This window comes from Aquila chrysaetos, chromosome 8 (assembly GCF_900496995.4).
Source record: "Aquila chrysaetos chrysaetos chromosome 8, bAquChr1.4, whole genome shotgun sequence".
Lineage (NCBI taxonomy): Eukaryota > Metazoa > Chordata > Aves > Accipitriformes > Accipitridae > Aquila > Aquila chrysaetos.
The window spans coordinates 29136521-29162755 of NC_044011.1; the positions used below are offsets into that span (position 1 = coordinate 29136521).

The 26235-nt window shown below is 37.9% G+C and overlaps 1 protein-coding gene across 1 annotated transcript; it reads left to right on the forward strand.

Moving 5' to 3' along the window:
- Window positions 1-100: 100 nt before the first annotated feature.
- APLF (aprataxin and PNKP like factor) lies at window positions 101-25405 on the forward strand. The gene is given in 10 exon segments (XM_041125149.1): window positions 101-378; window positions 1017-1111; window positions 1113-1170; window positions 2524-2650; window positions 5415-5584; window positions 8287-8657; window positions 15428-15553; window positions 18064-18110; window positions 19556-19594; window positions 24402-25405. Coding segments are annotated over 10 exon segments (1302 nt in total). The 5' UTR covers window positions 101-315; the 3' UTR covers window positions 24608-25405.
- Window positions 25406-26235: the final 830 nt, after the last annotated feature.

The window sequence follows — 26235 nt, forward strand, 5'->3', positions numbered from 1 at the left end:
TGCCGGCCGCTCCCTGCCGCCGGCGTGCCGCGGACACCCCCTTCCCCGCCTCCCCGAGGTCAGGGTTGTTTTGTGTCTTCGTCCGCTGTGGTTAGAGGGGCACACGGAGGAGCCCCGGGTCCGGGCTCGTTGCAGCGCCGGCTCCGTCGCGGGGGGGGGGGGGGGGGGGGGGGAGGCCGTGCAGAACCGAAACCTCTCGAGAAGCACCTGGAGGGGCCTCTTTGGGAAACGGGGGGGGGGTCAGAGCTCGGCCTCTTGTGTTTCTCTTCGCGAGGCAACGAGCAGTTCAGCTGGTCAGCCTGTACCTTCCCTATAATGCAAAAAGCTGCGAAAGGGGCAACAGTGACTCCCGAGTGGTGCTCCGCAGTGAATACAGCGGTAGTTAGACTTTTTTCCCTAATTCTTCGTGCTAGTGAATTGACTAGTGGAAGGGCGAAGCGTTGAAGGAAATACAGTTGCAGTTTCGGTGCACTTCCGTGACTGAAAAGCGTTTCAGACCTGGTGGCTCTGAACTGAGGCCTTTAAAGCCAGCACCTGAGTACGTGGTGTCACCTCAGAGCTGCAGACTTGTAGCCTTTAGCGAGAATTTGCCAAGAAGCGCTGGATTCATTGGGCATCTGATCCTGAAAACTGTATTTTAATGTTGTTACCCGTCTTCTAGCATAGAATCAGATTTTGGGAAGTTGCACAGGTTTATGGTAAAGCAAATTCTAAGCTGTAATTTCAGCTTTCTCAAAGTTTTGTCATGGCAGCAACTAGTATAAATTATGTACTTAAAAAATCGTACAGTAGGGGTTAGCAGCAATTGGAAAATCTTTGGTTCAGTGGAATACTTTCAGTGGAAGGTAGAAAGGAAGGCATGTTTATTTCCTCTGTAAGTTGAGGTAAGAGTATGTTACATTCAATTTAGAAGTGTGTAAAGGCAAAGGTTCAGACCAACTTAAGTGTTTAGGTGAAAAGTACGTGTTTATATTCATGATGAGTTTGACTAGCTGAAAATTAATTTGCTTTTGCAGAAAAAAATTCAGGAGGCTGGTGCACAAGAAAGACCAACTGTTTGTCCTCCTGTTGAGATGTCTTGTAGTCCATCGTTAATAGAACTAGCATGTTCCAACTGAGATACTGGGAACCGCAAAAATGAGAAAAAATGACCCTACTTCCAGGCATTTGGTGGGTGCTTAATTTTTAAATTAAATTTAATGTTTGTAAACGTGTTGAAAATGAAGTAAAGGTGTTGTGGGTTTGGTTTTGTTGTTTTTTTTTTAACCCTGAGAAGTAGTCTCTGGCAAAGTTGTATGCTCAAAATATCTGTTGTTTTATTGATTGGGATTGTATGCTATACAAGTATATAAATATATTTCTGTTGTGTGTTTATGTTTATGGTAATTACACTGCAATAATTGGTTCTCTGGAATATACAAAAATTGCTATTGCTACAGGAATATTTTGAACTAACAATACGGTAGCCAAGTTCAGTACTCCAGAACAAAGTCCAGTTCTGGTCTCTGGTCTGTATCAGTAATTATACGGTAAGTACCTGTGAAGACCTAAGGGAATGAATGACTGTTCTTTAACCAGCGTAAAAGCCTCTGAAATTTATATCTTGAGAGCCTGTAGTTGGACTGTAGATGCCTTAGTCTGCTAGTACACTATAAACAGATATTACTTGTAGCCAGCACATTTCATTTGAGTCGTATAACTGTGATGAAGTTGTGTTGTTAAGATCCATACAAACACGCAGATAAATAACCCTCCGATTTTTCCTTGGCAGCCAGCATCCTGTCCAGCAAAACAGAATTTTCAAAGCAAGCATGTCTGCTTTTTTTTAAAATGTTGCCAGGTAAAATGGCTTTCACGCAGCCTGATAAATAGTGTATGGAGCCAGTAGGATTTTTCTTAGGTCTTCTGTTGTGTATCCAGCAACATAGTGCTTAAAGGGACACATTGGTCAACATCATTGTACAGTAGATAAATATGTACAACAAATGAAATGTCAGCCTTTACTGTAGCTGCGATTCCTGGTATGGATGCTTACCTTTTAGTAAGCAGAGATTCAAACTGATAGTATTACTTTCAGTACATAAGTATGTACTGAATGTGACTTTGGTGTATTTAATTTGTTTAGAGTGTGGTTCCTTTCTGGAGAAAGGAATTGAGAGAATGCTGGCAAGACTTTCCTGTTTTTTTGACAAATAGCATTTGTTTGTTAAACCTTCTCTTTCTCTGATTTCTGTGTGTGGTAACTCTATAGCAAGATGAAACTTTCAGTCTGTAGCCTTTTAGATATTTATTCTAAAGGTTTAGGGAGGTTTTTTTTAACTGAATGAAGATTTCTATAGATGTTGTTTTTCTGAGTGAGTAGGAACTGTAAAAAAAATTTCAGACAGTGGGCACCATCCAGAAGATGGGTAGTAGGTAATCCAGGCTGCGTTTGAAGGACGTAGCTGTGTACAAACTTGTGTTCTAGTTTTTCCACCCCTTCTGTAACTGAAGAAAGGTACTAAACAGTAAATACTGTTTCAGGTTCCTCCTTCTGATGGCAATGAAAGTGAACAGTCAAAATCTATTCAAAGAAAGAGAGTGCTTCCATCTTGGATGCTGGAAAGAGATCTCCTGGTTCAGAGGATTTATGAGCCTGTAATGAAAGGAGGTAGGTTTGCAGTGTAGTATGTTTGCATACCAATGTACATTTATGTGCGTTGATATAATTTTCTTAAATTATAATGGTGGTAGTAGAAAGTATTAATTTGTTACTTCTCTTTCCACATTCTGTGCCTGGCAGCTGACAGAGACTGACTTCTGCTGTCTCCTTTGTCTATGGGTGTGACAGTGCTCTTTGATCAGTTGATTTTCTTTCTGGGGTTTTTTTGGGTTTTTTTTTTTGTTTGTTTTTTTTTTTTTTTCTTTCTGTTTTTTTTTTTTTTTTTTTTTTTTTTTTTTTTTTTTTTTTTTTTAATGCCAGGTGATATATTCTCTTTGGACAGCTGATGTTCTGGAGCCCTTCCCTATAAACTTGCCTGTTTTGTTTAGCATGTAAATTCTAGGTAGTTTCTGTACCTTTAATTCCAAGCCTTCTCCACATTTAAGTCACTGGTGTATGCTCTTCTAAATTAGATTCTTCTAATTTCACAGGTTTTAAAGGGAGGGTTTTTTGAGTGGTGGTGTGTGTTAGTTTTTTAACTGTGACTAAATCAGACTTGATGACTTAGTCCAATGTTACTTCCTAGGAGGAGCATTTCATTGCAGTATAGTAATTTCTTACTAATGTGAGGCTAAAATAGTATTGCATTCCCTTTTGTCCTTCCTGCAAAAGGAAATTGCTGAATGTATGATAAACTTACTGCTGTGTATTAGCAGTAACAGCAGCAGAATACTGTGTTTAGTCACTATCAACAGGAGACACAAGGGTGCTGCATTGGCACAATCCCAAGATGATTTTTCTAGCATGTCTGGCTTTGGTCCTGGGAGCTTGTAAAGGCTTCTAAAACTGCCGTTAGACGTTCTCTGACAAACTTATCACAAGGTATTTATTGCTCTGATGACTTTTATCAATGGAACCGGAGGACTAAAGAAATGAGAGAAGAGAAGGAAAATGACTACGTACATTAACAACAGTCCCCCGGTGTTACTGTCTTTCTCTGTGCTGAAGACAGCAAGCCCCACCCTGCTTGCCCTTCTTTGGTGAGATGTGAGGTGGTTTAGGTGCTAACTGCTGAGTTTCCTTCGTTAAGTCTAAGTGTATGAACTGTGGCTGGTGTGTGCATGTCTGGTCCTCTGTGTCCAACACCTATTCTTTAATGCCTTTCTTTCCACCTGCTATTCCTGCTGAGATGGTGTAATGAAAACATTTGGCTCTTGATGCCTGAGGAGGCCTGCAGAAGTATTTCATGCAGTGTCTGACCAATTGCTTCTTACCTGCTGTAGTAAATGCATGTGTCTGGATGGATTTCACCTGGGCAATTGTGGCTTTAAACACCTCTGTCCTGTGCCATCGGCTACCCTGCCTGTTCCTTTCCTCAAAAGCTAATTTTGAGAAAATTGTAAGAAGCAAAAGAAACTTTACTTTTTTTCTTTCTTTCCCCGCCCCCCTGCCTTCCTCCCTTCCTCCCTTCTCCCCTATTCACTGCTGGCTTATTCACTCGGATTAAAAATTGCATGTATCAGAAGACTTCCGCTGGCTATGTTGAGTTGTGCGCTAGTGTGATTATTTTCTTACGTTTGGAGTTTGGGTTTTTTTGGTTGGGGTGGGGTTTTTTGTTTGTTTCTCCACAAGTACTATAATGTTTGTTATATATGTGTATATAATGTTTGTTTCAAAGCCTGAACATTTTGATCACGTAAGTGTTGAGATTTGGAGCTGTGTGGGCAAGGGGTATCTGTGCAGCTGAAGGCCTGACCTTGAGGGAGCTAGGGATACATACAAACACTACTGGAGCTGTTTAAAAAATCATTATGTGAGATAATGATTCCAGCTTAGAATGGGCTGCTTTAATAAAACAACCAATCTCTTCTGGAAGTCTAAAATATTTCCTTAAAACTGTGAAATGGTTTGCATCTTTTTAGGGTGGTATTGAATGGGAAGGCTGCCCTTTTATTTTTTTCTGTCTGTCTTCCTATTGAAAAGGTTAACACTGATTAGTGGTTTTGAAGTCAGATGTTAAAATTTGGAAAAACTCCTTGCTTCATACACATAACTCCAGCACATCAGTATTTTTTGAAGGGGGAGAGTTTTTGAAGTCTTGCAAAATGGCATCAAGTATCTTCCTTCTGCATGCATTTTGCAGCAGATGGAGCTATAACAAAACCAGGACAATGGCCCTAGCTGTCTCCCAGCTGTATGTCCAGAAAATACTACTTCAGTATAGAGACCTTTTGGTTTTCTGAGATGTGAACCTTTCCAAAGAGAGGCACAACATTCACTGTCTTTCTGTTGGTTCCTGGCTGATGAAATAATCAACTGTGATGTGGTTAACTAGGCAAGTGGGCATACCTGATTCTGCCATGTCCTAATTGATGTTTGTGTATATAAACTGGTAGTTTGAAGTGATACTTACGTGAAAGGTCTGTGGTAACAGTCATCGTCCTTGGACATGTGGTTTACTTGATCAGCTCATATTGTGTGAATGAAATTGTCAGTCATACTGATACAGTCAGTCCAGAATATTCTTTGCCACATGTTTATTGTTTTCCTCCAAATTGCCCCCTCAAGCATCTGTTTCATTCTAAAACATACTTTTTACTCCTATAAGCAGGAAGTGAAAAATGTGCTGTTGAAACAGCGCATGCACAACTGCCGCTATTTCTCATGCTTGTTGCCCAGTGTTCCCCTTCCATCTAGCTTTACATTTCTAATGTGGCCAGGATTTCACTGTAAAAGTTGCATTCCAAAGGTACCCTTTTATTTTTCTTTTAAGGTAGTAGAATGAAAAAAGGCCAAGGAAGGGGAGAAAGTAATATGGAGTCATTAAAATCAGAAGTAAATATGAAGCAGAAAAAAAGATTAGCCTCTGAAGAAACTTTTGAAGGTGAAGAGCAAGATCAAGGGAAAAGGAGCTGTCTTTCCATCCCTGTCCCTTCATCTCAGGTACTTTTTTGGCTCAGGGCAGAACCATGGTATTTAAAAAAATGAGAACATAGTTGGCAATGTCATGTTGAAGGTTGGGTCCACCTCATAACTATATGTTCTGCTTGTGAATTTAACAGTTGTTTTGAAATGCCAGTCCATTGGATAGCTCTATAGCAAGGATCCTGGAAGCCTTCAGAGACTTGGTTTTCTGCATTTCCTTCTTGGGATCTGGGGTTTAGGCCCCAAACGGTCCACAGAAATACTAGACTTCCAGCTTTACAGCAAGAGGCTGGAAGACATGGGCCAAAGTACTGGTCCTAGGAGTGGCTTGGTTTGTGGTTTCTTTTTCTGAGAACCCTTTAGGGATAGGTGATGGCATGACACTGATGTAATTCAACACTGGATTTTGCCCAGAGTAGTGCCATTCTAGTTGGTGAAGTTTTGTGGTCAGAAAATTATGGTATGCTAAGTAATGAAGAAAAATAGCAGGGAGCGTGCTTATGCCACTATCTCAAAATTTGAGTCAAAAAAAGGAAAGGAAAAAAAAAAAGTAATCTGAAATCCAAAACAGTTTGTGGCAGTGAGTAAACAGATGTTTCAGTCCAGCTGGTCAATGTGTCCCCAAAGTACAGCTGCTTTTCTAGGCAGTTAAATACTTACTGATAGCACCCTGTTAGTAATTAAAAGAGAAGGATCATTATCAAAGACAAACAAATCGTATTCTGATGAGAGCAAACTGAGTCTTTCACTGACTTTTTCTTTAAGTGCACAGCCTGGGGAGGTGTTTCTAACCTCTAGCATTAGAATTGCCTGGATCCGTTATAGGATCTGATAAAACACTTAAAATACTATTATTTGGTATGCTTCATTGGTTTTGACACTGAAAACAATTGGGGGTTGGTTTTGGTTTTTAATTAAATCTTAAGGTTAATTGAAATGATCTACTCATGGAGAGCATACCCTTCAGGGTAGTTTTGATATAACATAGTGGTATCTTTTAATCTGAAAAATGGTGAGCTTTGTGGTGGATAGGGTACATTAATACCAGCTGCAGTGCTGTTTTCTCATTGTCACATTATAAGGTGAGTGACTACATAATTAATTATTTCATTTTGCAATTTGTAAGTATGAAGCCTTACTTATTTTCTAATAATTTCATAAATCATTTTTATCTCAAACACAGCATAAGAAATTGCCTTCAGAGCTTTGTAGAAAAAATAATGGGTTAGTGCAAGCAAAAGTAATAATCGGAGAGCTCTAAAAGATTGGAATTTTTATATCAAAACCAAAATCACTCTCCTGCTGTCATAATTTAAGGCAGTTGAGAAAATCTGCTGTAGGGTAGGAAGTAAAAAGAATCTTAATTCTTCTAAGTGCCAGCAGCCGCCAGATGGCAGTGAGGTCATATACATGTTATAACCAGTGCCAATAGAGCTGTTGTCTTTGGTTTTCCTTGATTGCAACCTGTTTTTTAACTGGTTGCCATAATAAAACTGAAAGTATTTACTCTCATTAGATACAATATAGGCAATGGACTGAAGTATGTAGTAGAGACAAGTCACAAGTGGGAGCAGCTAATTAGTTAGAAAAAGTAATTTAACCTTTCTGGGAATGCTTATTTCCTTAACTGCAGTTCTTTGCTGAGCTTTATTTTGGGAGTCTCAATAGAGGAGTCATCTCTATCTCCAAGTTGGCTTGCTAAATATGCTGCTGTCAGGATCATTTGATATTAATGCTGACTTTTCCCTTTCTTAATCCCATTGCTGCTCAAATGTAATTGTCTCTGGTTTTAGCTAACAATTTGTTAGACTCTCATCGAAAGGAACAAAATCAAATAGGAAACCACAAATAGGATTTTCAAGCTCTGCCAAACACATCCCTGTAAACTAAGTATAAATTTACTGGAGGGGGAACTTAGATAATAAACTGTAGAGAGCAGTGACCTTTGAATAGTTCTGTAATGTAACAGGTTCAACCTTCAATATAGATATGCTTCTAGGTAATGTCTTGGTTGTTGGGACAATGTTCCTGTCTTGGTTATGTATCTCGTATTATTTTTCTAAAGCACGCATCTCTTACTTTAAGTGTACATATGTTCCAAAATTTAAAATGCAGTATTTATCAAAAGTGAAATCTTTGCCTGATGGTATCTACTGATAACTGTTTTATGATTTAGAGTCATGAGCTGAAGCATTTAAGATGTATTGGGGTGGGATTAAGCTCAAGGTATATATCATGAATTCCCATATATAGATAAATATATTTCTTCTAGAATCTACTATATCTTCACATGTATAACCTCCATTCATTTTTTCAGGAGCAGTACTTTTAATTGAAAGTTAATTTAAGCTAAAGTCCTCGGACTATTCACAAACTGAGGTGGTGAGAGAGGAGCCTGACTGTGTTGTGAGGGAACTGAAGCTGAGGACAGGAGTTCTAGGATAAGTTTTTCTTTAAATTGTCTGTGTGTGTGTGTTCTTACCTTGAGCATTTTATTCAGCAGCTGTATCTAGCAGCTAACTTGAGTTTGGAAGGTGGAGTAGAAGATTTTAAAGGCTGGACCAGGTGATCTTTCGAGGTCCCTTCCAACCTGGGCTGTTCTATGATTCTTTGATTTTGAAAACCGGAATGATGAGATGAGGCAGAGTTTGACCTTAAAGCTTTTTAATTCTGAAGAGTGTAAATATTCAGGTCCTTCAAAATGTAACCTTGTTCCACAGAATACATCTGGATTTGGAAACATGGAAGGAAATGGCAAGACTGGAACAAAAAACCTTGGAAGTTCTCTGGAAAAAAATGATAGGCAGCTGCATAGTAAATGGTCTAAAAGAATAGGTCAGATCTCCAGTAAAACAAATATAATTGAGGAAACGGAAAACAAAGAGCAGATTACTGGTTCTACAAGCCAACAAGCTCACTGGGGCAGGACTTCCCAATATTTTGGTGCCCAGGAAGGGGTTCTTGAGCCTGATGCAAATCTGGATTACGAGACTGAGATTTCTGATTCAACCAGAAGTGCAGACGCTTCAGAAAGCTCCAAAGAGATCAAGCATAAGAGGACACCTTGCATGTATGGAAAAGGCTGTTACAGGTAAAGCAAAATTAAAACTAGCTTAAGATAGCTTATTATTAAGAAGTAACGTATTAGCTACAGAAGAGAAAACAGTAAAGTCGTTACAAGCTTTGAAAAAAAAAAAAATCTTTTGGTAAGCAGGGGACTGATTAGAAACAAATAGCATAACAAGAATTTTAAGACTATAACAGGAGGAGCCAGGATGTCTTGCTAACTGCTAATATAACCCAAACAAGGTATGACGTATTTCAGCAAATTAAAAGATGAAGTGTTGTAGGAAATAAGAAACAAAGAAAAGAAAATAAATTAAAAAATTTAAAAAGAAATAAAAAACCTTTGTGTACAGTACATGTACCAGCAGGGAGAAGGGATGTAAATGGTTGAAATGCCCAACATATACCCTGTAGGCTTTTTTATTATTAGATGAAACTTTTATGAAAGATGATTGTATTTATTGAAGTTATTGCATGCTTAGTGATCTGAATATTTAAAATACTTACTATTTGTCATCCCTAAATAATCAAGATCTACTTTTATTATAAATTGGCCAGTCTGCCTTTTTTATTTTTTCTTTTTTTTTAACGCTTTCAGTCCCTCGCTAAAACCAGAAGAAGACATACTTACAAACTCCCACGTTAACCCTTACCTTGTCAGTGTCTTTGGTAATACTTCAAGTGAAGAACAACCCCCACACCCCCATGTCCTCACCCTTCACAGTGAAAGATCTGTCATATAAACATTTTGTGCGATACAAATGTTCCAGCGAAGTTCCAAAACACCTGTGCTGAGTGCCTGGTCTCCTGTCAGTTCTTTCTGCCCAGAAAAGATCTGGAGTAACGTGTTGATGTATCAGAGGGAAAGTACAAATCTAGAGGTGGTCTTGAGGCTAGGAAATGACCAATGACCTGAGGACTGCATTTAGGAGAAGGCTTTGAGCTCTAGATAAATCTGTGTACACTGTAAGCACAAAAGATAAGGCTAAGCCAGGAAATGGGATTTCCCCCCCCCCCCCCTTTTTTCCCCCAATGGACTTGAACAATAGGAAAAACAGTGAGGTGGTTTAGAAAACAAGCAAGCACAAGTAAACTGATTCTTGTTTATGTTTGATGTGTAAATCAAAAGTGTAAAACTGTTAAGTTAACAAACACATCAGATTTCTAGATTTCGTGTAGCTTTTTTTCTACATATCTCAAATTTTGCCCTTAATGAATATGATGTAAACATGTTTTATTAGGCAGTTAAGCTGATCCAGTAGGACAAATGCAGCCTTTAGTTTGCTCCAGCTACTTTTAATTTTGCTATGACAAGTTTTCCCCTGTATGGGGGTTAAGCTGTTTCTAATGAATTAGCTGGTCTAATATGCTGAAGGATTCCTAATGTTTAGGAAGGCAAATTTTAGTTACAGGTAATATGGAATTGGAGTCTGTCTGTGCACTTTTGTTCTTGGGTTATTATTCTAAAACTTTTGCTTTGTAAGAAGAAAAGAATGCTCTGGAATAACACATAAAATCTTCTGTTGGAGAAGTTTGTAAATATGAAGTATCAAAAACATCAGCTTTGATCTGCCAGAAATGTCATGATACTAAACCTGCTTGTTTCCAGCAAAAGAAATATGCTTTGTAGTCTGTCTTAGTATTTGCTTTTAATGCAAGACCACTAAGTAGTCTTTCTGCATCGATGGGATAGCGATGTTAGATTAAAGCAAGTCATTGCAGTTACCCATATTTTTAACAGAACACGTATGTAAGTGTGGTGAATGGATGCCTTGAGGGAACATACTGATAGCTGTTGTGGTTTAACCCCAGCTGGCAACTAAGCACCACACAGCCACTTGCTCACTCCCCTCCGGTGGGATGGGGGAGAGAATCACAAGGGTAAAAGTGAGAAAAATCGTGATTGAGATAAAGGCAGTTTAATAGGTAAAGCAAAAGCCCTGTGCATGAGCAAAGCAAAACAAAGAATTCATTCACTACTTCCCATTGGCAGGCAGGTGTTCAGCAATCTCCAGGAAAGCAGGGTTCCACCATGTGTAATGGTTACTTGGGAAGACAAACGCCATCACTGTGAACATCCCTCCCTTCCTCCTTCTTCCCCCAGCTTTATATATTGAGCATGACATTGTATGGTCTGGAATATCCCTTGGTCAGTTGGGGTCAGCTGTCCCAGCTGTGTCTGCTCCCAACTTCTTGTGCACCCCCAGCCGACTCACTGGTGGGAGGGTGCAAGAGGCAGAAAAGGCCCTGACTCTGTGTAAGCACTGCTCAGCAACAGCGAAAACATTCCTGAATTATTGACGTTGTTTCCAGCACCAATCCAAAACATAGCCCCATACCAGCTACTGTGAAGAAAATTAACTCTATCCCAGCCAAAACAGCACAGTAGCATATTCAGTTTTTCATTGTGTGGTGTTTTCCTTGAGTAAAAACTAGTTTTTAGAGTTGCTAAGGAAGAGGAGTTGCTTTGAATGCTCTTTTTGAGTACAATGGGTAGTTGGTTTCCCTCTCCTTGATTACTTTCTTATGAATGGTGTCCTCTAACAAGATGTGCTGTAGGAGTCAACATCTTAAATGAGTACTGCTTTGGTAACCATAACAGTTCCTTAAAGTTTTTTTCTAGGTGAGGTTTCTTATTCATAAAATGGCATTTGTTCAATAACTAAATGCTCTTCAGAGTTCTAGTCTTTATTTTGTAAACTCCTATTAAGAGGTACTTCTCTTCTGGATATTACTTAGGCACCTTTGGTAGGTGCCTAGTAAAATAGCACAAATTGAAAAGATTAAATGTTAGTTGTATTAATTTTATTAGATTTCTCTAACATGTACCTTAAACATTTAGGAAATGACTTTGTAACCCATAGTTTAGTTTCTTAATTTATGAATTTGAAAACACTGCTTTTGAAAGAATCAAGCTTGAGGCACATCTCTTGCTCCAGGGATTCTTCTTGTCATCATCCTTCAGTGTCAGATTCTCTTACTGAGCTAGCCTGAAGCTTTACCAAATTGAAACTGCTATTACCACTAGGAGGCAAAGCGCTCTGTGTATGTTGTATCTGACTGTATTTGTTGTCAAGGAACTTACTCTTTCAATACTGTCTTGTGTTAATTTTCTTGTCTGCTGCTTGTTTTTCCAAAGTTAGAAGAATAGGGCATTAAAAATAAATCCAAACCCAACCCCCCTTTTCAAGGGCTGCGTAGAAGGGGTGTGGTAGACCTGAACTGTTGTCTCTAAAACTGTAACTCACAATTTTTGTCCACAATTCTGTCCTTTTGCTGGCGTGCAATACAGTTCTCTGCAGACTGGGTGCATGTAAATCTTTCCTATAACTGTCAACACAGGTCACGTGCAACCAACCTTTGGATTTGTATATGCGTTCTTCTAAATACTTTGCACTTTATTTGTTTGTTTATGAAAATAATTGTTTTTCATTTCACCTTAAGCTTGTAAATCTGGCAGCTGAGGACCTGCATCTGTCTTTTTAAGTCCTGTATTCTAATAAGACTTACAATTTAGAACTTAGAAACATCTTACGTGCAGTTGTGGCATAACTTCAGGCTTGAATTCTATGGCTTTATAACTAGTGCTGGTAATTCATGACAACTTCACTACTTCAGTAGCGGAGAAAATAAGCCCTTGAAATGGCAGGGGTCTTTTCTGGGTGTGATTATGAGAGCCAAGGATTCTGACCTAATCAGTTAAACTTGCTTTAGAAAAAGCTTTTAAGTTGCTTTTGGTAGTTGCGCGGACAAAAAACTGTCTTAAATATTTCACTGAGCAATACTCAACTTCTGCTTGAGATGATTGCATTGATTCTGAAGAACTTCAGCAGTTCTATTTGCATAGGTTTCTGCATCTTAAAGTGTGAGTACACAAATTCAGAGCTTCTGTGAAAGCAAAGTTGCAGTAACTGTGTATGTTTACGAGAAGGCAAATCTCCCACAAAACTTTGTTCTTAAAATAGGCTTTTAATTGGTTAATTTTTGTGTGAGTAAAGCTTCATGATTTTGTTTTGATCAAATGAGTAACATATTCCTGTGCAGTGAGGTTTTGTTGTGAAACTAACTAACTTTGGAGTGCAACTTGGAGCATGATAGATGTTGTGCTCTTACAACGCAAATCTTTTGGGTCTAAAAAAGATTAAAAAAAAAAAAACCCTCAAACAAACCAAACCCTTAATAAAAGGAAGAAGATTTAGATTTTTGCAAGAAGGGAAAATGTTTGCTTAATATAAGCTATGCACTTCTCCGCTTCTATTTATTTTGCTGGGTATTGTTGCACAACAGATAGAAGTGGAATAAGTACAAATTATCCAGGTGAAGGTAAGATACAAAACAATGTTTCTACTAGTCCTGAGCATCTGAAGTAGGACATGTTCAAGGTGCTTCACAGGTAATGTATAATTTGAGGAGCATCATCCACTGGCCCAAAGAATCCTGAAGCCTAGTGATAGGGAGCATACATCAAGACCCTTTTGTTTCTCTTCCTCCTTCCTCCCATACTACTTTCTTTTTCTTTTTCTTTCTTTTTGGTTTTTTTTTTTTTTTTTTTTTTTTTTTTTTTTTGTGCCTCCTCCAATAAGGGCTGTTTGGTGTTGTTCAAGTAGGTTTCGAAGTGAATTTTTGAAAGGAAACGGTTATCTCCTAAAATACAATAGGTTGGCTAATCGACAGCTATTAGGCCTTCTTTCCTTGGTGACTATGATGCTACATGTATCTTATTGTAGGAATAAATATTAAAATGATTTCATAGAACATTGGTTGCTTCTGTATTCCTTTGAGAAGATGAATTGCTTCAAGTGCCTGAAAATTCTTGCTAATATTGCTGGTAGGTTAGCTCAGTGCATTTAGAAAACAAAGTAAGTAGCCTCTAAATTTACTTTGTTTCATCCCATTTATTTTTAAATGGGAAAAGAAGTAGGCAGCCACTCTGAATTTGGCATAACAAGCGATGTTTCCTGAGAACTTGTCTTAGAATAAAAGACTGTTAAATGTAACCTTGCAATGATTTCTAGTGAAACAGTATTTACTTACTGTACAGTTTGCAGAAATTAGCAGAAAAGACCAGGACAAGAAGTCTGTCACCTATGTAAATAGATGGAAGGGACACTGGATCTTTGATAAGAAGCTCATTGAAGAGTTTATCTGTAGCTTGCTTGTTGAGTTTCCTGACTGAAAGATACGAGGCAAATGGAGATTTAAAGTATTAGTACTAAATACCTAATCTTTCTTGAATGCCTGTGAGGAGGCCTGGGTGGCTAGTAGAGCTTACAGCGCTTAAGTGATCGTTTTGCAAAAGCTGTAACAAAAGCTTTTTTCTTATGGTGGTAGCTGAAATGCTGAAATTGATATTGACTGTTCCCTATAAAGTTCATAAGAGGTAGTTGTGAATTTAAAGGAAAGAATGCCTGTGATCAATGAGGAAGCTGTTTTGTATGTAGCTAGCTACATACAAAACATATTTCTGGCTTTGTGTTTCTAAATGCAGCTGGAACAAGTGTAAATTCAAGCAGTAATTACTCAGTATTTTAAAGTTGTCATTCCTCTTGCTCGAGGTGAGCAGTTCACTTTTATAATCTGCACAAACCCATTGAAGATTATGTACTCTGGGAATTAGTGTGGTACGTCACTGAAGTATTTTGTTGATGTCTTTTGGAAAATCATTTATTAAGATATCTCACATTTCTTGCTTTTAAATATTATGCTTGGAAAAAAGTGTCCCTAAAAGAAATCATAGGGAAAAAGTAGATTTGCTTTTGGTACCAGTATGTTCACTTTGACATAATTTTTTGTAGTGTGTTTTCATCTGTCACATGAATTTCTCCTGAAGTCATAACATATTTTTCTGTGTTCTTTTTAACATCACTTACAGAAGTTTTATAAAGCAAACTCTTCTCTAAGTGATATTGTTCATAGCTGACTTGTCTTGTATGGTATGTATGCAAACCTATTGTCTAGAAGCAGTAGAAATGTTCTTTCAATGATGCACATATTTGTATTCACTACTTGCTCACCTTGGATTCGACTGGGTAAGTGTTGTAGAGCAAAAAGTCATGGATGCTAGTAATGTGGTCTCATCACTAACATTGGTGTGACTCAACTACATACGGAGTTGTTATGTCTTGTGGTACAACTTCATGTCATTGTTGTAATTTGATATTTCAAATAAAATGTCATGGTAGCCAAGGCAAACTTCACAGCAGAATCAACGTAATGTCCAGTAGACTGCTCCATCTGGAATAACATGCAGGCATTTGAAGTATTCAAGTGAACAGTAACTTGCATGCAGAACAGAAATAATAATTGAGATATATTGCCTGAAGCTAATAGGTGATCACCTGAGGGTGTGGGAAGTCTTTAATACTGCAGTTGTTCAGCTGCCATGCATTGGCCCTTCCAGCTTGAGCTAAGACTTCAATAGTGGTTTCTTTAGCACTTTGATAGCTCCAGAGGGAGTCATAACTGAGCAGATCAGCCACTCAGTAAGATTCATGCTATATGACTACATCAGTAGATTGTGTACTGTTGGAGGTCTGAAACTTAAAGCTGATGGCAAATAGGAAAATTTCTGTTTTAACCTCTTTTGCAGCATGCAATGAGACAGAACTTTTTTTTCTGTTGTCCTGAAAATAGGTCTTGCATGTCTTACGTTCTGCGTAAAGTAAAACATTAAAAGCTCCTCTTTATGTAACCGCAGGAAAATGAGTTGTCACTGATTCAGTAACACCTTTCTTATTTCCACCTCTCATGTTTAAATGGAACAGTCAGTTCTCGGTATATATTTGTCTTTTGCAGGAAGAATCCTGTTCACTTTCAGCAGTTCAGTCACCCTAATGATGATGACTATCAAGAAACAGAGATCGTAACTCAGGATAACAATGATATCCGACCTGAATGTCCATATGGAACGGCTTGTTATAGGTAAGAAACCCTGGATAAAATGGCTTTTTTTGTTTTACAGGTTAAGAATGTTCTTCACTGGAGTTGCAAATTGACAATAGAATAATGAGTAGTTCTTCATGTTAAATCTTGACTGTAGCCTTCTGAAATTTACTGTGGACAGACTGCTACCTTTAAAGCACCAAAGTCTGTGCAAAATCTTTGTTAGTGATTTCAGCTGGTGAACATGAAAACTTGACTTTTGGAACCTATTCAATGACCTAGAGATCAATACTTTTTCACTTGTCAATACGTAGTAAACAGTTCTTTTATGTAAACAATAATTTATTGTTATATGTTGTTCTTGATAGGTAACTCTTAGTTTAAATTTTGATAAAGTATTTATTGAGATTTTATACAAAAACTCTATTTTAATCAGTATTTGATTTGTTAGAAAGCATAATTTAAGTAACAGCAATAAAATCCAGTTTATGGCTCACTGGTACAGTTTCTTTTAAGCACTGTTGATTTTCTTCAAAAGATAGTTTTATTCCAGTTTGTTTCTCAATATCTAGGTTTTACACTTTTATTTAGCAGAGGTTAATGACTGCTGTGTAATTGACACAATGGACAAAAGGATGTATTTTGAGGCAATAGCACTTCTGTGGGGGCGTATTGAAACTAACGGCTGCTGTTAATAAAGATGGTGCATGAGCAGAAATATTTTGTCCTCTCTCTACTGGAAAGTGTGGTGATCCTGAAGGCATGTTCTCTATGAAATGTAACAAAATGGGGGTAGCTTTTAAGAAAAAGCCATGTTATATTCAGCTAATGCAGAAGAAGTGTTTCTTTTCTGAAAAACATCTATGAGATTAATTTCTTATCTCAGGATGAGAAATCTGGGTTTATACCGGTAATGAAATTGCCAACATACTTTTGAAGAGTACAATGGATGCTTTATCCAAAACCAGAACACTCTCTCCTTCCAGATGAGACAACTTCTGTGCTGTATTGCTTGATCATTTCTTAATCTGTGTTTGTTCTTTGGGGGTAGAGGAAAGGAGGCACCCATGAATCGATAATAATGCTTTCAATGAAGCAACAGATGCAATTTGAAGGGTTTTTGTGTTATTTTTGTTGTCTTTACCTGTTGGCTACTACTTGAAGGGAGCGTAATTGAGTGGTCTAAATGCTGTGCCTTGAGTTGGGATCAAATGGTCTGATGCTGATGATAGTAGTAAAACACTGAAGTAGGCAATTCTTTTTGTTTCAGTACGGTGTATTTAATAGAAAGCTGTATTTCCATTTTTTATTCAGATAACTATCACTTCTAATGCACACATAATGTACTTTGGGGTAGCAGTAGCTATAGAATTGTAAATCAACTTTAAGGGTGTGAATTTGTCACAAGTTATTTGACATAAAAATAAGATTTTTCTACTGAAGACTATTACTCTCTTCTTTGAAGAATAAGAAAACATAAATAACTGATTTTACAAGGCAGTCTTCACAGCAAAGGTGTTTTGTAAAATACACAAAAACTTCTGCAGTTGCAGAAATTAATCTCAAGTTTCAAGCAATGTAAGATGGTATGTCATTCTTAAATAGTGGCCTTTAACTGTTGCTTATTTTCAGAAGCAGAAATTAGGACAACTGAACTCGTTTTCTTCCGAAGTTAGAATTTTTAAAAAATTTCCTGCATAAAAATAAATTGAATTGAAACTATTTTAATATGCAGCCCTGAGAAAAGCCTCTAATATACTAACATGACAGGTTAGCACAATGTAAGTTGCACCAAGTTAAAACATTAGAGCAGCATTGGATAATTGTTTGGGAGAGGATAAATCAGTGTGTTAATGACCTGGATCACAGCCTGAATGAGGGGAACATATATTGCAGATCCAAGAGTATGTTGACTTGAAGTTTTCTTTCATTGCTTTGACGCTATTTTTTTATAGAAGACATACAAACTTGTATGTTGAACTTGCTGGATTTGCATACTGCAGAAGTGAGTAATGTCTCTGAAGAATCCTTCTGTGGCTTCTCCCTGTCATCCTTTGAGACAAGCAGTTCTTTCAAAATTCTTTAATTTTCCCAAACTGTTTAATTTGTAGCCTTACATTACAGAATATGGAAGCTATGCCTGGATGTCTCAGACCTAGTGATGCACTGTGCATGCATTGTACTTAATGTACCAGAAGTTATGCTCTGGTTTCATTTTTAGCGAGAGTAAATAACTGGATCACTTCTTATTATGCTGAACAAATGCATCTTATACAACTTTGGAAACTTACCTCATCTCTTGGTTTTCATGAGCCATCTATTTTTTTTTTTAAATGCTGAAACAAGAGGAACTCTTATTTAACCAGATTTTTTTTTTTCCACCCTACATTCTATAAGCTGAGACACTGCGGTAAGGCACTGGTCACAGAATTTTATTTAAAAAAAAAAAGAAAATTATCCATAAAATACAAAGGAGTTCTGGGCTTGTTAAGTGTGGGACAAGGCAGTGAATCAAGCTTTTACTGGTTTGTTTTTTTTTTTCCTTGCAGGAAGAATCCACAGCACAAGCTAGAATACAAGCACAGTGCACCTCCAGGTAAGCAGAGTTGTTCAATATAGCTTAAAGGGGGAGGGGGGGAACCCTCAAAACTCAGTAATGGATACCAAAAATTTGGACTAAAATGCTCTTAGCTACTGTGAAGCATCTGCAGCTTACGCTGTATTGCCCTGCACCCTTGCTTTTCTTAAGCTTGAAGCCTTGCCCTTGGCTGTGATAAGGAGGGTTGCTTGGCCACTGCAGAGTTGCACTCACTTTTTCAAATGTTTTTCAACTGAAGTGACATGGGCTGGGTCAGACACAATTGACATAGTTTCCATGCTTTGTTTCTTATATATTGACAAAAGTGCTGTGTGGCAAGTGGCTATTTTCATGAGTTTAATAGGTTTTATTGAAAATTAAACATGGTATAGTGTGATATTACTGGATCTCTGTATTTTACTTCCCCCATTCAGAGCTGGAGTATTACAATGAAAATGGGGAATATACTTAGGTGTTACTGAAGTATTTCTCAAACTTTCAAATGGATGCTGCAGTAAATTATTTCTATAGCTTTTCTCCCATCCATGTAGCAAAATGTGTACACAGAAATATTTTGTTTTAACTGTATAGATTTATATCTTAAGATTTCATACTTTTTAATCTTCTTTTCCTTTTGATAGAAAATCCTCAGGTAACAATTTTAAAGTCTTGTGATGCTCTAAAAAAAATTGGAAGCATGTCTGTCATTTTATTTTATTTTATTTTATTTTATTTTATTTTATTTTATTTTATTTTTTGGACCAGTGATTTTTCTTACTGAGAAAACAAATTTTTGCATGTATGTTCTCTTGAGGCTTGGAGGGATTTTAATTAAAACTGAATCTGAGTTTCTATTCTAAAATTTTCTAGCCTTTTTATATTTCAGTAACTACACTTGTTGAAAAAACACAGGGGAGTGTACTGTTTACATTTGGTCTGTTCTTAAAGAATTCAGTGAGATAGTTTGCATTTTTTGGTGCTTTTTCTTGATTATTGGACTTGGAGATTTTTTTCCACTTGAAATCCCAATGCAATAAACAGTACTTCAGAGGAGAACAGTTATGGAAATGTAATGATAATGTATTTTATTTTAAAGAATCAGGGTTATGACATTATTAAGGAGAAATTGCATTTATGGAAACAATGGTGTAAAATATTTAAATGCTTTGAAATGCACCAATTTTCTGCTTAAAAAAACCCAACCAGTATTGATGACATTTGTCTACAAATGGCATGGTTCATAATTGTAAGAACAGTTCGTCTGGGTGATCTCTCAGGAATCATTCAATACAAAAAAAGGCATTGGGTTTTGTGGGTAGCAAAGTAGTTTTTATACTTGTAAATACAGCACAACCATTGCAGCGTTTATTTTAATAGGTCAGTCTTCTATTGTAGCAAACTCTATTGAACAACACTTATGCTAGGTTGTACTCTGTCCTGACTAATAACTTTCCATTCTTTAGTAACTGAAAGAGGAACCCGACAACAAACTTCAAAAAATGGTGAGTATGTTCTAATCGTATGAATGGGCACATCAGCATGGGATGCAACTGATCTGTTTTGGTTTTTGGACATTTGATAGTGCTGGGGATACTTGATAATACTTACCTGAGGAGAAAGTAGTCATTATTTTGGTAAAACCGTGCTTGCTTTTTTCAAGTAATAGTGCTGAAATTGAATTTGTGCCAGGCTTCCTGGATGAGCATACCTGTACTTCCCTAGAAGCAGACAAGAAAACAAATGTTTTAAGGAGAGACACATGTGGCTAAATCAATTCTTCCTTCCTTACACAGGTGTCATAATGGGATGAAAGGAATCCAATATTTCATCCACAACTAATTACGGTTGCCCCATAAAGATTGATTACTCTTGAAACATTGAGATACTCCTTCTGCATTGCATTGACCTTTAAATAACTTTCAAGTGATATCTGTGCACGTGCTGATGAGGTTTTCTTATACTTACTATGAGGTATTGATGTTTCGGGTAAAATACTGGCTTGTTAGGACTGAAGCATAGAAGAAGGTTAATGCCTTTGAGTTGGGGGCAGTTTTCACTGTAAACCACTTCTTTTTTTAGTTTCTAGTTGCCAGTGAGGATTATGTAGTAGCACAAGCAAGCTGTAGTCTCTCTTGATAATGTAAATTATAATACTGTGTATGAATATCTCCTCCATTTATGGTGCACCTACCTTGCTTTGCTGCTGCCAACAATATTAACTTCTATGTTGCGGGTGCATAGACTACTAATTTTAAATATCCTTTAGGTCTGTCTCCAGGCTTCTTTTGTGTCTCAGCTTCCAGATGTGAAGCTTCCTATTCTTTCTAAAATAATTTAAAAGTGAGCTTTAAAGAGCAGTCTGAAAGTCTGATGATAGGCTGTCTTCACTTTCACTGGCCTGAACAAGGCATGAGGATGTGGAACTGCTGCATCTCAAATGGAAAGTGGGAACTGGCTTGTCTTCCTTGAGATCACCAAGGTGTGGCTGGGCACTTCCTAAAGAAATCCTCAAAATAGATCTGCCTTCTAAAGAAAATAATTAAAAGTGCAAATAGCTGTAGTTAGTTTTCTAGGCAAAGTGTTTTGGTCTCCATTTCTGTTGTGAGTGGATGCAAGAGGTTACTTCTATACTTTCCCCTGAGAAATTTCTTTCCCATCCCATTTCCTTATCATGTGTGTGTGCACTTTTGCTATCACTGAATGCTTGGTATGGTTGTATCTGTGCACTAGCATATTCTGAGGCATATTTATTACCTGTATGCTTTGCCGCATCCCGTGATGCAAGTACCAGCCCTATTTTGATTGCTGCTGCCTTGTAGAAAAGCGTATTACAGTGTGGTGACAATGGTTAGCAGCATTGTTAGAGCAGTGAGTGGTTAAGATTTTATAATTAAACAAGCCGGACTGAGTACATATCTAAAATCTAAATCTAATCTTGAAGGTTTTAAATTGTAGCTGTGCCTTTCATAAAATCACCTTCATTACCCAAATGGTAGATCCTGTGTGTACAGCTCATGGCAGGTGGTCAGCCAAGCGTGACTGCAGATGGAAAAGTGCTTCTCTTGTAAGCATATAAAACAAGGAAGTGAAATTCAGTCTGTCAAATTCAACCTTTTGTACTAAGTAAGAACCAGGGAAGAATTGATATTCTGTGCACAGGGCAAAGAAGGGAATTAATTAATTAAAGTGCTGTTCATATTTGCTGATTTTCGCACCCACCCCCCCCCCCCCCGCAATGTCTTCTTGACTGGCTTGCTTCACTCTCTTGAGGGCAAAGCTTGTAAAAGGTTGTGCTCAGCAAGTTCGTATCCAAGGCAGTCTTACTGAGTCATGCAAGGTCACACAGACAGTCGGGGCTCTGTTAACCTTTATTTCTTGCTGTTTGGCACAACTGCACTGTTAAGCACAGCAGGATTCATTTCTGTACAAGTGTATTTAAACTCTACCAGCCAAGAAAAGAAGGGTACCATCTACATGACATTTGGCATGTTTAGTTTTTAACATTTTTTTAGTCTAATTGCTACCAGAGGGATTACAAATTGCCTGTAGAGAATGTGGTCTATGTTCTGAGAAATAACCTAAAGCTAATTACTGGAGGAATAGTTGTAAGGGAGGAAGAAAAAAAGGTCAGAGTTATACTGTCATTAAATTGTCACTACTGAATGAGGTCACTACATTGTTGTTACTTAGATGAATGACCTGCTGTGGCTATGGACTATGCAGGATTCTCCTACATGCTTCTTTGTAGGTTTTCTAGCAAGCTGATAAGCTCACTTCCAAATACAACTCTTTGAAAGGGGTGGTCAGCAAGCTTTTTCTCCCCACATGAAGGAGGTATTTCAGAGAAAGTTTCATGGTCATCTTTATAAATACGGTACTAGGGAAAAGGCAGAATTGTGCTTAAAGAGCAGTTTTAGGGGCTGTGAGACTGAACTAAACTATAGTGGAAAGAGGTGGCATGGGAAGACAGGGAAGGAAATGCATCAATCACTCCTGAAATCTAAAAGCGTTGATGTACAGGGAGGAAAAACGTAGTACGCTCCTTGTACGTTTGTCGGAAAAATATGGAAGTCATCAGTATTTTGCCAGAATTCCTACTTCTGTTGTAAAATACCACCCACAGTGCTGTGAAAGTGAAGAAGAGCTTTTATTTGCAAAGCAGGTCTTGGGCTTATTATTCTCATAAGCTTAGTAGAGAAGAGGGATTTTGTTCTTAGTGTATTTAGCATCTTTGTTTTGACCTTTGCCCTCCAAGACATAATTCATTCTGCAGGACCATAGTCTGTGATTCTTATAAGATATTCTGCTGGTATGGGTAAACATGGGCATGATTAATTTCCTCTGAAGTCTGGTAAGCAATACACTAGCAAGCATAATAGTGGATTACAGCTCAAATTGACAGTTGGCATTTTCAGGATTTTCTGCTAGGTGGTGCACAGTCAGTCCTTCAAAGAACACAGATTGGTATGTAAGGCAAAGAATTCAAAGATTGCTAGCTATAGGATATTTCTTGGTTATATTATTGGCTGTGTCACACATAGCTGACATTATTCTAGGAGGTCATTCAGTGCCTCTGTAGCACAACTCACTCATAAAATTGTGTATTTTTGAGAAGCTTGACTAATGCTGTAAATGCTTTTGAAAATCTTGGGTGCGAGTTGCAAGGGAGTATAAAATGTTAATCAGACCATAAGATAATTCTGGAATAGTAACGTTCCCACTGGTAGAAAAATGTAACTGATAGAGGATGTGATCTGACTACATAAGGTACTGGTGTTCTCTTTTGTTCACCACATGCATAGCTTGAGTGCCTGGGGCTCTGACCTGAGGTTTCAAGAGGTTGCTAAGAAATGCTTATGGTTAATATAAATGTTGATGATTTGGACTGGGGTCTGTAGCTGAGAAAAAAAAGTACACATTTATAGTTTCATATGAAAGATGATGACAAGAATTGCTCAACAGATAACCTGTCAATGATCTTGTACAGATAATTTATCTCTAGATGAGATAAGAATGTAAAAATTGGAGGCTGGGAAGAAGAGGAATGAGCATGTTTTTACTCGGAGGTATGACCTAAGGGCAGAATAGCATGCAATTAGAATATTAACAGAGTGTGACTAGTTAGGAATTGTGGACATGTAAGAAAAATGGGAGACAATGAAAGCTTGTAGAACAAGGCACACCTGCCGAAATCAGGAAGCGGTGGAAATAAACTTGTTGAAGGTTCACAGCTGCTGATAAATAAAAGAAGGCAATGCTGCCGTGGTAGCAGCTTTGTACAGACACTACCGACTCAATATGGCTTCTTCAAATAGCAGAAGTATCCTGCTTCTGGGACTTGGTTTAAATGTGCCAACATGTTTGAGCAATTGAAAGAATATTGCAAAACAAGCTGTCTAAAAAAGTTTAGGAACATGCTGTGAACAGCATCCTTTTCTTGTAAATGGAGGTTTCCGAGCCTTTGATTCCTGCCAATACAGAGCATTGTGAAATACTATGAAGGCAGAAGGCAATTTGATCACAAAACATAAGTTGTGAAGAAGATGGATGGACAGCAGATTAGAAAGCAGCATGATAGAATAGACTGATCTGGGAAACAGGTAGGCTGCACCTAACTTAGGAAAGAAGAGCTCAGCGTTGTTTCCTTAACCTGTGTTCAAAAAGCAAGCACAAACTACCCAGTGTGGATCCCAGTTGAGAACGTAGGAGGCGAGTGATCTAGCAGATTCCATTCTCTCATCTGAAGCTCAGGAAAGAAGTGAATGGAAATTAAAAGCCATGTCAGATTCCAAAGGGTATGAGTATAAAATAGCCTAAGTAAGTATGGATGGATGAAGGCAGAAAATCTAGGGTCAAAATAGCTGCCTAGCAATACCTAGAGGCTAAATGGCAAGATAGATGTATTGTTTAGGTGCAGAAGTAGCAGGAAGACAACTAGGAAAATTGTGTGTGCCACTCCATAAGGAAAGGAGAGTTATCAGAAGACATTATCTGATACTCTTTTCTTCTGATATCAGAAGACGTTCTCAGAAGAGGCCTGATGCTGTTTTCCAAGTGCTGGAAGAAAAGCCAGTAAGGAAAACTTTCTAAGTGATCAGACTGGTAAGTGCTGCAGTAGGGGTCAGAGAGAGATGGTACAGCTTGTCATAAGAGTCCTGAAAAATCAAACCCCAAATTGTCAGCATTGGGTAGAGTGGTTTAGTTGATTCTTTCTCCTCTTGAGGAGAGTGAGTAACTAGATGGTCTCTGGAAGGTCTCTTTAGTTCTGTATTTATGATTCATGAATATATGACGTTTTTGTCCCTACAGGAAAAAGGGCTGTGGAGAAAGATGGTGCCAGTGATGATGAACCAAATGAATATGACATTAATGACAGCTTTATAGATGATGAGGAAGAGGAGCGTGAACTTACTGATGAAGACTCCGACTGGGAACCAAGTTCAGAAGACAAGGATAATGAAGATGTTGAAACGCTTTTGCAAGAAGCACGCAGATTTGTTAAGACCAAAAAGTAGCTGTACAGAGCAACATTACGAATGTCTGATCTGGTTGTGTTAAAACACGGATGCACAAGAAGAGGAATTGCTTTGAAAACTGTTTTTTTTTCTCAGTGATGTAGGTACTACAGGAGGATTTTAATGGGGGCGAGGGGGTTCAGCAACGCCTTTCTTTTTCCACATGTATTATTTTGGTGGTGGGGTTTTTTTGTTTTATTAAGTGGTGGAGCCAGAAGACTGAGCTCTGTTTTGTTTTTTTTTTTTTTCCCTCATGTATTTCTTCTGCAACACCATTAGCGTCTCATAGTTTGAAATACAATTTTAAAGGTTGTTAATGCTTCATCTTCCTGTGCTTGAAAGAAATATTGGCATTAGGAAAGCCTTTTGTTTTGCTGAAACACAATATATACAGTGTTGAATGAAGAGGGGTTACACTTCACACCTGCAGTATCGCAGACTCATTCTTAGCCATCACTGGGGAATCTGTCTAAACCATTTTTTAATGTTCTTTTGAGTTAGTGCAGTCTTAAACTTCATTAGTCTGCTACTAGCTTTCCTTTTAGGTGTCATTTCTTTGATTCTCTTGATGCGCAGTAGTTAAATACAGGTTGTCTAAATCACTTGAGAACAGGATCTCATTGTATCGAACCACTTGGTTGTCTCAACAACAATTACGGTGTATTTGGTCTAATTACAGTAGTACCTCTTTCCATGCCTGTACATCACTGGAATTGTGTTCAGTTCACAACAAAGCTGAAGTCTTGATGACTGTATTTTTGCACAATTAAACTTGTAATGTACTGTGGGAAAAACGTGTAACCGTGTCTCTGATTTCTTAAGACTTTGTTGGAAGATCTTGCCTTCAGTGTGTTCACAACTTTCCTGAGCGTTCAAGAAAGAAAGTTAAAAAGTTTTAGTATGTTTCAGGACAGATGACCGAAGCCATGTGAATTTGGCACTTTTTTGGACACGATCCTGAAATTCAGCAGGGGAAGCATTCTTGTATGGCTCTGGCTCCCCTGCGAACATGTGCCCAATCATGGTTGAAAATAGACATCCAAATACACTCAAGCTTTTCAGCTGGGTGGCAAAATGTTCTCTGCTTAAAATGGCCATTGCTGCAAACTGGCATTGGGCTGCTTTTGGATGCAGGATCATCTTTTGCCAGTTGTGCATCAGAAGCTTCTCTCAAAAATTGTAGATATCAAAAATACAAACATTCACCAGGGCAACTGTTCTGAATTTGGAAAACATCAGCTTGTGTTGGCCAGTAGGGCTTACTGTTTGCTAAAGCTATTTCATAGAGAAAGAATCTAGTTGGTGTTTTTTTACAGTGTCTGATGACTTCTGTGACCGTAACCTTCCTCAGGCTGAAGCATTCTGTATCATAGCATTATTTTGTGAATGGCTATTTAAGCTGCTTTCAGGAGCTACTAGCCTCTACTTTGAAAGTAGAAATAGCTTTTTGTCATTGGAGGCTCCCCCTCAGATATGTAGTTGCAAAAGCAAGTTTAGAAGTAATTCTTGGTTTTGCATGAGACATCAAGTTTTATTGCTGATTCATCAGGACTGAAAAAAATTACGTATGACCAAAGCAGCACACTGGGAAAGTCAAAGCCGTAATTGAGCTGCTCTGTACTGGTAGA